The sequence below is a fragment of the Populus trichocarpa genome, chromosome 10 (assembly GCF_000002775.5).
Source record: "Populus trichocarpa isolate Nisqually-1 chromosome 10, P.trichocarpa_v4.1, whole genome shotgun sequence".
Classification (NCBI taxonomy): Eukaryota; Viridiplantae; Streptophyta; class Magnoliopsida; order Malpighiales; family Salicaceae; genus Populus; species Populus trichocarpa.
In genome coordinates this window covers 9974412-9991119 of record NC_037294.2, presented here as the reverse complement: position 1 = coordinate 9991119, position 16708 = coordinate 9974412, and the positions used below count along the sequence as shown (strand labels likewise).

General features: G+C 36.1%; 1 protein-coding gene across 17 annotated transcripts in view; it reads left to right on the top strand.

Moving 5' to 3' along the window:
• Positions 1-14320, top strand: part of LOC18102477 (probable inorganic phosphate transporter 1-3) — a 49198-nt gene extending 34878 nt beyond the window's left edge. For 3 of the 17 annotated variants that reach the window (XM_052456186.1, XM_052456184.1, XM_052456183.1), the window contains exon 3: positions 12611-14064. In XM_052456186.1, the coding sequence (XP_052312146.1) occupies positions 12611-14049 (1439 nt within the window). In that variant the 3' untranslated portion in view covers positions 14050-14064. The other 14 variants (XM_024609528.2, XM_052456179.1, XM_052456188.1 and 11 more) reach the window with 14 other exon arrangements.
• The last annotated feature ends 2388 nt before the right edge of the window (positions 14321-16708 follow it).

The window sequence follows — 16708 nt, the reverse complement described above, 5'->3', positions numbered from 1 at the left end:
ACTCTTTGTTTCTTTAGGTTCTGGCTTGGTTTTGGCATTGGTGGCGATTATCCTTTGTCAGCCACTATCATGTCTGAATATGCAAACAAGAAGACTCGTGGAGCATTTATTGCAGCAGTGTTTGCAATGCAAGGATTTGGGATTTTGGCTGGTGGGATTGTGGCTCTTGTTGTGTCAGCTGCATTTGATCATAGATTCAAGACCCCATCATACCATGAGAATCCGGCAGCCTCACTTGCTCCTCAAGCTGACTATATTTGGCGTATAATCTTGATGTTTGGTGCCGTCCCTGCTGGGCTTACATTCTATTGGCGTATGAAAATGCCTGAAACCGCACGTTACACTGCACTCGTTGCCAAAAACGCAAAACAAGCAGCGTCAGATATGTCTAAGGTGTTGAACGTGGAATTTGAAGTAGAGGAAGAGAAGATACAGAGGATAGCCCAAGAACCTGCCAATTCCTTTGGCTTGTTCTCGAAGGAATTTGCCAAGCGACATGGTCTTCATTTGCTAGGAACCACTTCCACATGGTTCTTGTTGGACATTGCATTCTACAGCCAAAATCTTTTCCAGAAGGATATCTTCTCTGCAATCAATTGGATTCCTCCAGCAGCAACCATGAATGCGATTGAAGAGGTTTTTCGAATTGCAAAGGCTCAAACTCTTATAGCACTCTGCAGTACCGTGCCGGGATATTGGTTTACAGTGGCACTCATTGACCATTTGGGGAGGTTCTTTATCCAAATGATGGGTTTCTTCTTCATGACAGTTTTTATGTTTGCCATTGCTATCCCTTACCATCACTGGACCTTAAAGCCTAATAGAATTGGGTTTGTAGTCATGTACTCATTGACCTTTTTTTTCGCCAATTTTGGACCCAACGCCACCACATTTGTTGTCCCAGCAGAGATTTTCCCTGCAAGGCTAAGGTCAACTTGTCACGGTATATCAGCAGCAGCTGGAAAGGCAGGTGCTATAATAGGTGCATTTGGTTTCCTTTATGCTGCACAAAGCACAGACCGAACGAAGACTGACGCAGATTACCCTCCTGGTATTGGAGTCAGACGGTCTCTAATTGTGCTCGGTATTGTTAACTTCCTTGGAATGTTATTTACTCTATTGGTTCCCGAAGCAAAGGGTAAATCACTTGAAGAGTTGTCAGGGGAGAACGGTGATGAAAATGATGGGGAGAAGCAGGCTGCTTCAGCTAGGATGGCTTCAGTGTGATTTCAGCCAAGTTTGATCAAGGTTTCGTTCGGTTTATTTGACTCTGGGTTTAATGCAATACTTCGTTCTTCTTGTGCAACGCAATAAATATGGAGGTAGTCGCTACATATCCAATGTTTTGGTTCAACTGGCAACCACTCGGTGTGATTTGATTTGATTTTTAGGCGTTTTGGTTTTCCAAGTGATTCGTGTCTATATACTTAAATCTATGGCTTTTGTTTTGACGATCAGTTAACTTCATACATTTAGTTAAAGAGTTTCTTTTGTTTCTTACTTTACATCTAAAGTTGTGTTTGGCATCAGGTGGTGAAAGAATTGAAGGGAAAATTTTAAGTTAAGGGGAAAGCAATGTTAAAGATGTAATAAGTGTATTGTTTGAATTGTTTTTATGTTTTTTTATTTTAATATATTTGTTGGTATTAAAAATAATTTTTAAAAAATAAAAAAATATATTATTTTAATATATTTTTAAATAAAAAATACTTTGAAAAACATAAACACCTCTTCATAAATAAATAAAAAATACTTAATAAAATTTTAAAAAATCTGAACATGAACGTGAAAATTGCAAAATCAAGATTTCCAACAAACTGCAAAAATCGACGGGATGAACTAATTTTCCTCTTAAAAGAAAATTAAGAAAAAAGAAAAACTATTTAATCTCTCGTGTCTGTCTTTCCACAGGAAAACTCACACAGCCACCCTCTCAGCCCGCCTATTCTAATTTCCAAATCTTTTGAACTCCCTGTCTCCAGCTCGATTTGTAGCTCTTGGTATATCAAAATTCTAGTCATCAAAAGATCCTATCTTAACTAGTACCAGAATTAATAAAACCCAGGATCCCTATTGCCAGTCACAATTGAGCTAGCTACCAGCCATATCACCACCACTCGCAAGACCACATCCATAGCCATGGTGATGGGAGAGAGAGAGAGAGAGTGGTGTGGATTGCCAGGGACAAGGTTATCTAATAGAGGGAGTTTCTATTTGGATGCTGATAGCAGAGGTGAGTTGGTGATGGTAATAGCAGAGCTTGTGTTGGAAAAGGTGGCCCGTCCTCGAATTGATTTTCCAGGTTTTGGAATCTTCATTTAATTTTTCATTCAATTTTGTAAGAGTAAGATCATGTCGTTTTAAACATGAATAATAGATTTAAGTTAATCCGATGAACCGTTAATTAACTCAATATTTCAATAATTCAAGGCTTTTTTAAGGTCAACTCTTAAATTGGAAGTAATAACTGGTTCGATATCTTCAAAGCATGTTTTAAAGCTTGGTTAATCCCAATAGTGTTTAGTTCAAGTGATTTGATACTTATTTATTTTAATTATTTTTTTGAATTCGAGCCTTGTGAATTGAGTATATTATTATTATTAGAAGAATTTTATCTTTTAATAGGTTAACCCGGCTTATCCATATTAGTTAGGGTCTAATGAACTTCAAAATATCGGGATTTAGACTAAAAAATAAAGCTCGTTTAATATTATGGAAACAATTATTTTTTAAAATATTTTATATTTAAAAATATATCGAAATAAGTCTTCTTAAAAAAATTATTTTTGACATTAGCATTTTAAAATAATTTAAAAACATCAAAAAATAATTTAAAATAAAAAAATAAAATAAAATTCAATTTATATTAAAAAACTTATGAAATACATAAACAAGTGGAATTTTTAATGCCAAATTGTTTATCATTTCCACGATGTAGGGATCCGGTATTCATATATCAACATTTTTTTGCTCCATCACACCCGATTATTGTAAAATTGCTTGCAACTAGCATGTGTTTTTCAGAAGGCCAAACTTATTCCAAATGCTCAACATGTCCATATCCTCAAACGGCTAACCACCCACCACCTCAAAGTCAACAAAAGGAGATACGTATCTCCTAGTTACAGTAAGCAAGCAGCCAAGCTTATCCCAGCGCTTTGTTGGCTGCTGGTCCAAAACCAAGACTAATCCCATCTTTAGACTTTTATCACTTCCCCTCTGCTCTCAGTTGAAAGTCTACTAACTTGGACAGAGACTGTGCGCTTCTCCTCTGTTTTGACTATGCTTTTGTTGGTCTATTGCGTATATCAATGGGATTTTTTTAAAAAACTTTTAGACTAAAAGGATGCCTGTTGCTTAAAGATGCTGGGCTCCTGACTTCCCGTGTAATACGTCCTCTGCATTTTCAAAGTTTGAAATGGGACCAAATTCTCACTTGCAAAAGATGAACTTTTTCTGGAAGAGAATGAAGATGATATTGGGCACAAAACATTGCTCTAGCGTGAATGAGACCTTTGTGGAATCACGCTTTTCCTCCATGTTACAAGAACAGAGCTAACAAGTCAAACTGATGGGTGACTTAAGGTATGATCCAGGTTCGTTCAATGAAAAAATCTAATCCTTTTCTTTTACCATAACAATTTTGTTTTATAAAAAAATTAATTAATGACAAGTGTATGGATGAATTAGTGATAAAATTTGATTACTAATGCCAAATAACGAAAGTGGAGGACAAAAATAGTTTTTGAGTATACAGAAACCAGATTGTAACAGTATTCACAGTGCATTAAGGGACTTCTGCCATTTGCGTTATTCTCCCCTGTCATCGGATTTCATTATTTTTTTTTTTTTTATTAACGTGGGTACGAACTGGTCTCAGGATATATATCAGCCTGTAGCTGTCTAGACTCTGTACGAACTGATCTCAGGATAGCATGTACGACACATGATAATCATGATTGCTAAGCACTCAATTGGCATTTCATACAGAATAAACAATCAAGTGGACACGTCATACATTGGTTTTCCTATATATCCTGCGGCCTTAAAAAGATCGAGTTCTACTTCTGAATCATCTGCTGGTGTTCTAAATTATGATGCGATGACACAGCCACGATGCCCATAGACTTTAGCCGTTGTGGATTTGCATGACGACGACGACGTCCATGATGAAGATATGAAGATATGATATAACACTTGAGTTCGTGGCCCAGTGTTCATGGCAAGAATTTGTTATTTTTCTCAGCAACTAGATTCGACTCTTTATATGCATGCATGTCATCCTCGCGGTGTCTTACCTGTCTACTGGGGCTTGCAGGGTGTTCAGTAGATTCGGGGATTAGTCGTGGTGCGCGTAAGCTAACCCGGATACCCCGGTTATAAAAAAAAAATATATGAAAAGAAATATATAATTGCATATTTAACTAACAATATCTGTGCTGGGATCGGACAAATCTGATGCGCAAAATTAACAAAGTAAAAGAATATATATATATATATATATATATATATATATATATATATATATATATATATATAAAATGAGAAAACAAGAATTCCAAGTAAGCTTTTGTTTATAGAAAAACTGCCATCTGTCAGTTCCGTGTTTTGCTTCTTATACGTGAGTGTTTTCCTATACATGGAGTCTAATTGATTCCTAATATTCAGCATCTATACATGGTAAGATAATCTCTACAACTGATATTAATAGTCCTAAATTGTATAAGTGTATAAATTACATACAGTAACATCCCTTCTCAAATTGATGTTGGTAAGTCAACCAACAACAATTTGCCAACAAGAAATTGATGCCGTTATCGAGCCATAGCTTTGGTGAAGATATCAGTCACTTGGAGATCAGAAGATATGTGAGGAAGAGATATCACCTGACTTTCTAAAGTGTTTCGAATAGAATGACAATCAACCTTAATATGCTTGGTGCGCTCATGGAAGACGAGATTGGTGGCAATCTGAATAGCACTAGTGTTATCAGCATGAAAAGGGGTAGAAGTAGTCTGAGGAAACCCAAGCTCCGCAAGAACACCGCGTAGCCATACAATTTTAGAACAAGCAGTAGACATGGCACGATACTCGGCCTCAGTAGAGGATTTAGAAACACGATCTTGTTTCTTACATCTCCAAGAAATCAAGGCATCCCCTAAAAACATACATCAACCTGTAGTAGATCGACGTGTATCCGGACACCCAGCCCAATCAGCATCACTATAGGCAACAAGTTGAAGAGAGGAGTCGGTAGGAAAGAACAACCCACGAGTAGGTGAGCCTCGAAGATAACGGATGATACATCAAACTGCAGCAAGATGAAGATGCCGAGGAGAAGACATAAATTGACTGACCCGATGAACAGCATAGGAGATATCAGGTCGAGTAGTAGTCAAGTAGATAAGACTTCCAACCAGGCACCTATAGAGAGTAGGATCATCTAGAAGGTCCCCTTTATTTTTTTTGTATTTGACATTGACCTCCATAGGAGTATCAACCGAAGAAGTGTCCTCCAAATCAGCCAAAGTGATAAGATCTTGAATATACTTATGCTGGTTCACGAAAATATCATTAGCCCGATGATGAACTTGCAATCCTAAGAAGTATGTGAGCTGGCCAAGATCTTTCATATGGAAAGTTGCATGTAATTGCTGTTGAAGCTTAGTAATCAAACCACAGTCAGTGCCAATAATGATAATATCATCCACATAAACCAAGAGAAGGACTATACCCGACACAGACATATGGAAGAAGAGAGAAGAATCATACTGACTTTGTGTAAAATGGAAGGAAAGAAGTGTATTGCGAAACTTCTCAAACCAAGCCCGAGGCGCTTACTTAAGCCCATATAAAAAACGCCTTAGCTTACAAACATCATAAGAAAAAGAAGTAGTCATACCAGAGGGAAGCTTCATGTAAATCTCTTCCTGGAGATCACCATGAAGAAAGACATTCTTCACATCCATCTGATGCAGTGGCCATGACTGTGAAGCGGCAATTGCTAAAATGGTTCGAACCGTGGTCATTTTGGCAACAGGAGCAAATGTCTCCTCATAGTCAACCTCATATTCTTGCTTGTAACCCAGAGCTAAGAGGCGAGCTTTGTACCGATCCAAAAAGCCATCAGAACGAAGTTTTACAGAGAAAACCCATTTACTCCCAATAGGTTTGATTGTAGGAGGACAAGGAACAATATCCCAAGTGTGATTCTCCTTAAATGCTTGAAGTTCTGCTTGCATTGCATTTTGCCAACACTCATGTTCCATAGCCTGTTTGTAGCAAGAGGGAATGGAAATAGTGGATAAAGTAGTGACAAGAGAGACAGGAGAGAAGAATCCATACCAATCAGGGGGTCGAGAAAGGCGAGTAGACTGACGAAGAGTGGTGGAAGTTGGAGCAGGATCAGGCATCGGGTCAAGATCGGAAGGGGGCACAGAGGAAGTGGAATCAGACTCATGTCGACGACGTCTTTCATATACAAAACCAGGTTTGAACTTTTCCATAATTGTTGGGGAATAAAAAAACTAGGCAGAAAAGGTAAAGAAGCAGATGGCAACTCAACATGAGATGGAAAGAAATATTGATTTTCAAAGAAAATCACATTCCTAGAAACTCGTATACGACAAACATGAGGGTCATAACAAACATAACCCTTTTGAGGGATAGCATAACCAAGAAAAATACACTTAACAGACTGAGCAGTAAGTTTATGTCGTTCATGAGCAGGGAGATGCACAAAACAAACACAACCAAATGTGCGAAGATCATAATATAAAGGAGAATGACCAAACAACTTAAAGAAAGGAGAAACATGATTTAATGTAGGAGAGGGTAAGCGATTGATTAAATAAACTGAAGTAGAAAGTGCTTCACACCAAAAATAAGGAGGAACAGATGATTCAAGTAAAAGAGTTCTTACCATATCAAGAAGATGATGATTTTTTCTCTCATCAACACCGTTTTGCTGTGGTGTCGAAGGACAAGAACACTGAGAGATAATCCCTTTACTTTGAAGAAGGTCCTGAAACTCATTAGACATGTATTCGCCACCAGAATAAGAACACAAGATCTTGATGCTGGCAGAGAATTGAGTCTCAAGAAGTGCAAGAAATCGCTTAAAGACTGAAAAAACTTCAGCCTTAGCCCAGAGAAAGTAAACCCAGGTAAAGCGACTAAAGTCATCAATGAAAGTAACAAAGTACTTGTAATGTGCATGAGAAACAACATGTGCAATCCCCCAAACATCACTATGAATAATATTGAAACATTGAGAGGCACGAGATGCGTGATGAGGAAAAGGTAGAACTTTACTTTTTCCAAGTTTGCATGATGTACAATCAAAAGAAAGATTAAGAGAAGAACATGCTTTATTTCCCAACAATCCAGATTTAAACAAAGTGCGAAGTACATCCAAGTTTGGGTGGCCTAGCGTTTATGCGACATTTTATGTCCAGAACCAATAACATTACATGCAAAAGAAAGTAAAGGAAAACTAGGAATAATAGTAGAAGAATAAATGTAAAGAGGAAAGAGTCGTCCCACTTTAGGCCCCTTCGCGATCATCTTCCCTGACACTTGATCCTGCACAACACAACCAGAATGGGAGAAATGGACATCACAATTATTATCAACCAATTGACCAATAGAAATAAGATTTGTGGAGAGATCAGGAGACATAAAAACATCAGTCAAGGAAGGAGAAAGATCACCAACAGCACTGATAGGCAGAGAACTATCATTAGCGGTATTAATTTTCAGATTACCATCATAATTTCTGACATTGGAAAGAGAAGCTACAGTATTGGTCATGCGGTTAGAGGCACCAGAATCCAAATACCATGATTTAGAAGGAAATTTATAATTACCTGAGAACCCAAAAGCAGAAAGAGCAGAAATGATCATTTGTTGTACCATTTCAGGAGTAAGTGTATTTGGGTTTGCTATAGGAACAACAGGCGAGGTAGTAGGCAATACAGTAGAACTAAAGGCACCAATGAAGGCATGATAAGCAGTACCCTGTTTCCTTTCAGGTCGAATGGGACAAGTAGAGATAATATGACCCTGTTTCTTGCAGTAATTACAGAACTGTTTAGGGCAATCCCTAGTAATATGACCAAAAGCCTTACAACTAAAGCACTGGATAGCATGCATGTCTCTATCCTTATTCTTCCCTTGTGCTGCATAAGCCACAGAAACAGGTGCAATAACATTAGCCCGATGTTCCATTGTAGCCTGAGTGACGATACACTGCTCCTCACGAAGAAGTTCACTCAAACAGGCATCCAGAGATGGTACAGGATGACGATTCATCAGATTAGAACGTACAGTTTCAAAATCAGAACGGAGCTTCATCAAGAATTGATCTCTCTTACTTGTTTCATGCACTGCTTGAACAACAGAGAGAGCTGCAGCAGGAACATTAGGATAAACAATATCCGAATAATTAGCCCAAAGATTTTGAAAACCAGAAAAATATTCCTCAATAGAGAGACTTCCCTGTGTGAAATTAGCCATCTCATACTCCAATTGAAAACGTCGAGCCGTGTTGTCTTGATTGTAAATCTTATTTAGATAATTCAACATAGTAGCAGCAGTTTTATAAGACCTTAGATTGAGAACAAGGTGAGGCTCTATTGAGCTAAGGATCCAGGACATAACCCGAGCATCCATGATTTCCCATTTAGACAAAGCATCGGCATCGTTAGGTGCGGGATTACTACCATTAATATGACCCCACAATTCTTTCCATTTAACAAATAATTGAAATTAAAACTCCCAAGTAGAATAATTTTTGCCATTAAAACGGATATGGAACGAGTCTAACCTTTCGGATGACATGATGAACCCGAAAAAAAATAGCCCACTAGAAGATTGCACACCAGAAACTCAATAGAAAGTGCCAAGTAATTCCAAACCAGGAACCAAAATGGAGATTGCCGAAAGATGAATAAACCAGGAATCAAAATAAAAAAACTACCGAGAATTAAAGCCAAGCCAAGAACATCAGAAACTGTAAAGAGTGAAAACCAAACCAGGAATAGCACAAAGACTACCGAGTGGTCAGAACATAGGCAAACAACTTACACAGACAGCACCGAAAGTCACAAAGACACCTTCAAGAGAAGAAAAAAAGAAGATCAAAACAAACAAGGATTCAGAACCCGCTCTGATACCATGTCAATATAATGAGAAAACAAGAATTCCAAGTGAGCTTTTGTTTATAGAAAAACTACCCTCTGTCAGTTCCGTGTTTTGCTTCTTATACGTTAGTGTTTTCCTATACATGGAGTCTAATTGATTCCTGATATTCAGCATATATATATATATATATATATATATCTTAGAGTCTTACCTAAAAATTTAAGATATTGGATTGAATCATTTTTTTTTACATGATATCAGAATTTTAATAACCAAGTGATCACTAGTTTGAATATTACTATTTTTATTTATTTGATAAAAATTAAACATAAAATAGTGAGAGACTGTACAAGTTTCAAGGTCAATGAACATTCAATTAAGGGAGTGTGTGTGATAAAAAATAATATAAATCATATCCTTGAAATCTTATTTAAAAATTTAAGTTGTTGAGTTGAATTGATTTTTTTAACTGGAATAGCAGAAAGCCTAAAGGTTTTTCTTTGTATTTTTAAGGTATTCTCTAGCAATACTTCATAGAGATTAAGAAATATAATTTAATTATTTAAATGTCATCATAAATTGTTTTATACAGATCAAAGAACTCAACGAAAAACATTCTTGATATTTTATTAATATCATATATAGCATTGGTTTTTATGAATAAAATTTGTCGGGTTCAAAGTGCTCATTTGCAATCCGGAACATTACACTGATCATCAATAGAATTACCCTAGTTTTAGGGAGAAAATAAATCGGTGAGCCTCGAAAGGTTTATCAAATAATCCGATAACTTTCATCTTAGGGTGGGACCCTGCAGCTTATCTGTACGTTACCTGTGTCTCCTTCCTTGCAAGCAACATTACTATAATTACACGTTGATGTTCATTTTTAAAAGTCAATGGATAGTTGTTAAGGTTACATCGTTGCACACCAGAGGGACGACGAGGTGCTCTGAAAATCCCTCGTATTGCTTGCAGGAAAGTCAGTACTCTGACCTTCTCTTTCTAATCATTTAATTATAAATAACAAGGTATTAATTTATAATTTTGGTGGAGATGGTAAATTAAAGTATTTTTTATTTAAAAATATATTAAAATAATATTTTTTATTTTAAAAAAATTTATTTTTAATATCAATATATGATATAAAATTATTAAAAAAACTCAAAAATTTTAAAGATATTTTTTAAAAAAGAAAAGAAAAACAAAGTACAAGTATATCTCAGAAAAAACTGCGTGATCATTTTCATGGTGGGGTCAACAAAGTATTTAAATCCACGGCTACATTCCCCGAACTCCCTTGAATTCTTTGTAAATAGACAACGAACTCCTCAATTTGTTTTGAACGTACCAACGCCTCAATTAGGGATGACGATTAATAACTATTTAAAGGGCACAAGTATGAAGTATATATATAAAAAAAGCTAAAATATCCATTCAATAAAGAAGGGGTTGTGATTAACAGAGAGGATACAGAGAAGAGGCAAACTTGTGAAAGAGTTGACTAACATTAAGTGGGTATATACCATTAGATGCCGCATTGATTTTGGGTTTGTGTTAATCACATGAAAGTTGAAACCTTTATAAATAGCTGGCCACTCTCCACCCCCAACAACAATCCTCTCTCTTTCTCCCCTCTCTCTCTCCCTCTCCAGCTTTATCCAATCTTCTCTCACTGGTGTAATTCGTTGAAGGAAGCAGGTGAGTCTCTGTCTCTAATATCTGAACCCTTTGAAGTCTTGCCTTTTTAGATGAGTCATCATGCATGGGCCACGACAAGTTCCATGCTTCTTGGAACTGGCTTCTCGATCTAGTATAGGTAGCAAGTAAATCACTTTATGTGTGGTGGATACCTTATCTTCATGAAGATCTTAAAGCTGATCATAACATGATTTTCGACTGCTAGTAAGCTAAAATATGCTGTTACCACTTTGAAAATGTTGTGTTTTTTTTTCGCAATTTGTCCCTTTTTTTCATCTTCTAGAGATTAGCTGCTCTTATAAGAAATATTTTTTTGCTAGAAAACTTTATAAATGAAGATGGACATGAAAGTTACAAAACTGGCAGGAAAAAGAAATTTCACGGGAAAATGTTGTGTCATGAAGTTTTCTTTTTCTCTAGGAAGCAAATTTTAGTATCCACGTGAATAACCATTTCTTTTTTCTAATATTTGACATTAATTGGTCACGGTTTTCTATTCCTTCGATGGTTTCGGTCCAATTTTTATTTTTTTATGTTTGTTTCTTTTACAATCACATGTGCTTCGTTTTCTATTCCTTAGGCTCATAAATTTGGATCGCCTTACTCCCCATGTTACTCTCTAACGGAATTGTTATCATTATTTTGGTACCGTATGTAGGTGGTTTAAAGAGATTTTATGTATTGTCATGGGTCTTTAATTTGTAATTATAACTCAGTTTCATTTACATGTTCAAATAATTTTCAAACCTTTAACATTCTTCCGCAAAATTTACCAAACTATATCAATTTTCAAAAAAATCATATTGTCATGGGATATTAGATGCAACTAATCCCTAACATGGAGTTTAACTTGATAAATAAAATATTATAATTTTTTTTTAATTAAAAACCTTGCATCATCTAGATGGTTTGGCCAACTCTAACTTCCACATCAACACTTTAATATTTGTTACTATGATGTAGAGTGTTTTTTAAAAGTATTTCATTGAAAAAAACATTAAATTTTTTTATTTAATTTTTAATATCAACACGCCATAACTATCAGAAGATAATAAAAAATTATTAATTTAATATTTTTTCAAGTGAAATGTATTTTTAAAACGCATTATAAAAATAATAGAAGCTACCACTTTCATATAGTAAATTACTCTACGGATAAAAAAATAAAAAAAAAAAATAATTATCCTTATAGAGTCACGTTAATTAGCATAACCAAGGAAGATAAGATTTCCAAGATCTGGCGTAATTGTTTGAGAATGCAATTTTAATTCCTACGACCTCTCTCTTTTTTCTTCGAGTACTTATTGATTGGTTTCGGGCTTGGTTTCCAAGTCTGCCTATACTTTGTTTTTATCCTGTCACTCTTTGCTCTCTCTTTTTTCCCCACTTCTTCAAAATCTCCTGAAAGAAAAAAGAAAAAAAACAAATGCCAATTGATAACATGTAGTTAAGGCTCGTGGGTCGTATTTGAAAAGTAAACATCTCAATTCATTATTGGGCTAATTGAATTTGTTTTATATATCAAATGTCCTGACAGGGGTTTGCTGTTACAGTGCAGGAAATTTATTATACAGCTAAGCGGGAAGGATTAGGCATGGCAAGGGAACAATTGGTCGTCCTTAATGCACTCGATCTTGCAAAGACTCAATGGTACCATTTCACAGCAATCGTGATTGCCGGAATGGGATTTTTCACAGATGCCTATGATCTTTTCTGCATCTCCCTAGTTACCAAATTGCTTGGCCGCATATACTACACCAAGCCAGGTGCACCAAAGCCAGGCACATTACCTCCTAATGTAGCAGCAGCTGTTAATGGTGTCGCCCTTTGTGGCACTTTAGCTGGTCAGCTATTCTTTGGTTGGCTTGGTGACAAAATGGGACGCAAGAAAGTCTATGGGATAACTCTGGTTCTCATGGTTCTTTGTTCTCTCGCCTCTGGTTTATCCTTTGGAAGCTCTGCTAACGGAACCATAGCCACTCTTTGTTTCTTTAGGTTCTGGCTTGGTTTTGGCATTGGTGGCGATTATCCTTTGTCAGCCACTATCATGTCTGAATATGCAAACAAGAAGACTCGTGGAGCATTTATTGCAGCAGTGTTTGCAATGCAAGGATTTGGGATTTTGGCTGGTGGGATTGTGGCTCTTGTTGTGTCAGCTGCATTTGATCATAGATTCAAGACCCCATCATACCATGAGAATCCGGCAGCCTCACTTGCTCCTCAAGCTGACTATATTTGGCGTATAATCTTGATGTTTGGTGCTGTCCCTGCTGGGCTTACATTCTATTGGCGTATGAAAATGCCTGAAACCGCACGTTACACTGCACTCGTTGCCAAAAACGCAAAACAAGCAGCGTCAGATATGTCTAAGGTGTTGAACGTGGAATTTGAAGTAGAGGAAGAGAAGATACAGAGGATAGCCCAAGAACCTGCCAATTCCTTTGGCTTGTTCTCGAAGGAATTTGCCAAGCGACATGGTCTTCATTTGCTAGGAACCACTTCCACATGGTTCTTGTTGGACATTGCATTCTACAGCCAAAATCTTTTCCAGAAGGATATCTTCTCTGCAATCAATTGGATTCCTCCAGCAGCAACCATGAATGCGATTGACGAGGTCTTTCGAATTGCAAAGGCTCAAACTCTTATAGCACTCTGCAGTACCGTGCCGGGATATTGGTTTACAGTGGCACTCATTGACCATTTGGGGAGGTTCTTTATCCAAATGATGGGTTTCTTCTTCATGACAGTTTTTATGTTTGCCATTGCTATCCCTTACCATCACTGGACCTTAAAGCCTAATAGAATTGGGTTTGTAGTCATGTACTCATTGACCTTTTTTTTCGCCAATTTTGGACCCAACGCCACCACATTTGTTGTCCCAGCAGAGATTTTCCCTGCAAGGCTAAGGTCAACTTGTCACGGTATATCAGCAGCAGCTGGAAAGGCAGGTGCTATAATAGGTGCATTTGGTTTCCTTTATGCTGCACAAAGCACAGACCCAAAGAAGACTGACGCAGGTTACCCTCCTGGTATTGGAGTCAGATGGTCTCTAATTGTGCTCGGTATTGTTAACTTCGTAGGAATGTTATTTACTCTATTGGTTCCCGAAGCAAAGGGTAAATCACTTGAAGAGTTGTCAGGGGAGAACGGTGATGAAAATGATGGGGAGAAGCAGGCTGCTTCAGCTAGGATGGCTTCAGTGTGATTTCAGCCAAGTTTGATCAAGGTTTCGTTCGGTTTATTTGACTCTGGGTTTAATGCAATACCTCGTTCTTCTTGTGCAACGCAATAAATATGGAGGTAGTCGCTACATATCCAATGTTTTGGTTCAACTGGCAACCACTCGGTGTGATTTGATTTGATTTTTAGGCGTTTTGGTTTTCCAAGTGATTCGTGTCTATATACTTAAATCTATGGCTTTTGTTTTGACGATCAGTTAACTTCATACATTTAGTTAAAGAGTTTCTTTTGTTTCTTACTTTACATCTAAAGTTGTGTTTGGCATCAGGTGGTGAAAGAATTGAAGGGAAAATTTTAAGTTAAGGGGAAAGCAATGTTAAAGATGTAATAAGTGTATTGTTTGAATTGCTTTTATGTTTTTTTTTTTAATATATTTATTGGTATTAAAAATAATTTTTAAAAAATAAAAAAATATATTATTTTAATATATTTTTAAATAAAAAATTCTTTGTAAAACATCAACACCTCTTCATAAATAAATAAATAAAAAATACTTAATAAAATTTTAAAAAATCTGAACATGAACGTGAAAATTGCAAAATCAAGATTTCCAACAAACTGCAAAAATCGACGGGATGAACTAATTTTCCTCTTAAAAGAAAATTAAGAAAAAAGAAAAACTATTTAATCTCTCGTGTCTGTATTTCCACAGGAAAACTCACACAGCCACCCTCTCAGCCCGCCTATTCTAATTTCCAAATCTTTTTAACTCCCTGTCTCCAGCTCGATTTGTAGCTCTTGGTATATCAAAATTCTAGTCATCAAAAGATCCTATCTTAACTAGTACCAGAATTAATAAAACCCAGGATCCCTATTGCCAGTCACAATTGAGCTAGCTACCAGCCAAATCACCACCACTCGCAAGACCACATCCATAGCCATGGTGATGGGAGAGAGAGAGAGAGAGAGAGAGTGGTGTGGATTGCCAGGGACAAGGTTATCTAATAGAGGGAGTTTCTATTTGGATGCTGATAGCAGAGGTGAGTTGGTGATGGTAATAGCAGAGCTTGTGTTGGAAAGGGTGGCCCGTCCTTGAATTGATTTTCCAGGTTTTGGAATCTTCATTTAAATTTTTCATTCAATTTTGTAAGAGTAATATCATGTTGTTTTAAACAAAAATAATAGATTTAGGTTAATCCGGTACACGTTAATTAACTCAATATTTCAATAATTCAAGGCTTTTTTAAGGTCAAACTTTAAATTGGATATGATAAATATGGTAATAAGTCTTAAACCATGCTTTAGAGTTTGATATTACGATGATAATTGATTTTTTAAATGTTTTTTTTTATTTAAAAAAACATCAAAATAATTTTTTTTATTTTTTTAAATAATTGATTTGACATCTTAAAAGCATGCTTTAGAGCTTGATATTATGATAACTGTTATTTTTTAAAATGTTTTTTGTTTGGAATACATCAAAATAGTTTTTTTTTATTTTTTAAAATTTATTTTTAATATTAGCACATCAAAACAATATGAAAATATCAAAAAAAATTATTTCAAACAAAGAAAAAAAACGCTTCTAAAACGTAAAAATAAACATGATCTTAGAGCCAAATTATTTTATTTTGTTAACGTGAGTGTCCGGGCCAGTATGTGCGTACCTCGACTAATCTCACGGACCCTGAAGTTAACGAATATGTAAGCTTCCAGTGACCATGAGATTTATGAGACTCGAACTGATAACCTCTAAAGAGCAAACTCAAGACCTGACCAATTAATTTACCCCTGAAAAATTATTTATCATTTCCGTGATGTACGGATCCTGAGTCATAGGTCACCATTTTTTTTGCTACATCATACCCGATTAGTATAAAATTTATTGCACACTATGATGTGTTTTTCTGAAGGCCACACCAACAGCTCTACATGTCCATATCCTCAAGGCTCAAACGGCTAACCACCCACCACTCAAAGTCAACAAAAGGAGATACGTATCTCCAAGTTACAGGGTAAGCAAGCAGCCAAGCTTATCCCAGCGCTTTGTTGGTTGCTGGTCCTAAACCTAGACTCATCCCATCTTTAGACTTTTATCACTTCCCCTCTACTTTCATTTGAAAGTCTACTGATTTGTACAAAGACTAAAAGGATGCCTGTTGCCTAAAGATGCTGGGCTCCTGACTTCCCGTGTAATACGTCCTCTGCATTTTCAAAGTTTGAAATGGGACCAAATTCTCACTTGCAAAAGATGAACTTTTTCTGGAAGATAATGAAGAAGATGTTGGGCATAGAATATTTTGCTTTTTAATTAATATGAATATTCAAACTAGATTATATATATCTTAACTAATTTCAGAATCCTAAAATTAACAATTATATGATATAAATACAACGTGGAATCTTCTAGCCACTACTCAAAAGTCAATGGCTACCCTTATTTTAGAAACTAAAGTAACTAAAACATCATAAGACACCAGAGTTTATGTATCTGCATGGTTTTTTTTTGTTTGTTTTTTATTTAATTTACAAAGAAAAAAATAAAAATATAAAAAATGTCTCGGGACCACACAAAAACTCCAATGATAATATTATTGATATCGTTGAAAAAATCTCGACAAGACAAATCTAACAATACTAAATAAGATTATAAAAAATAAATGAAGTGAGTCACACGAGTCATC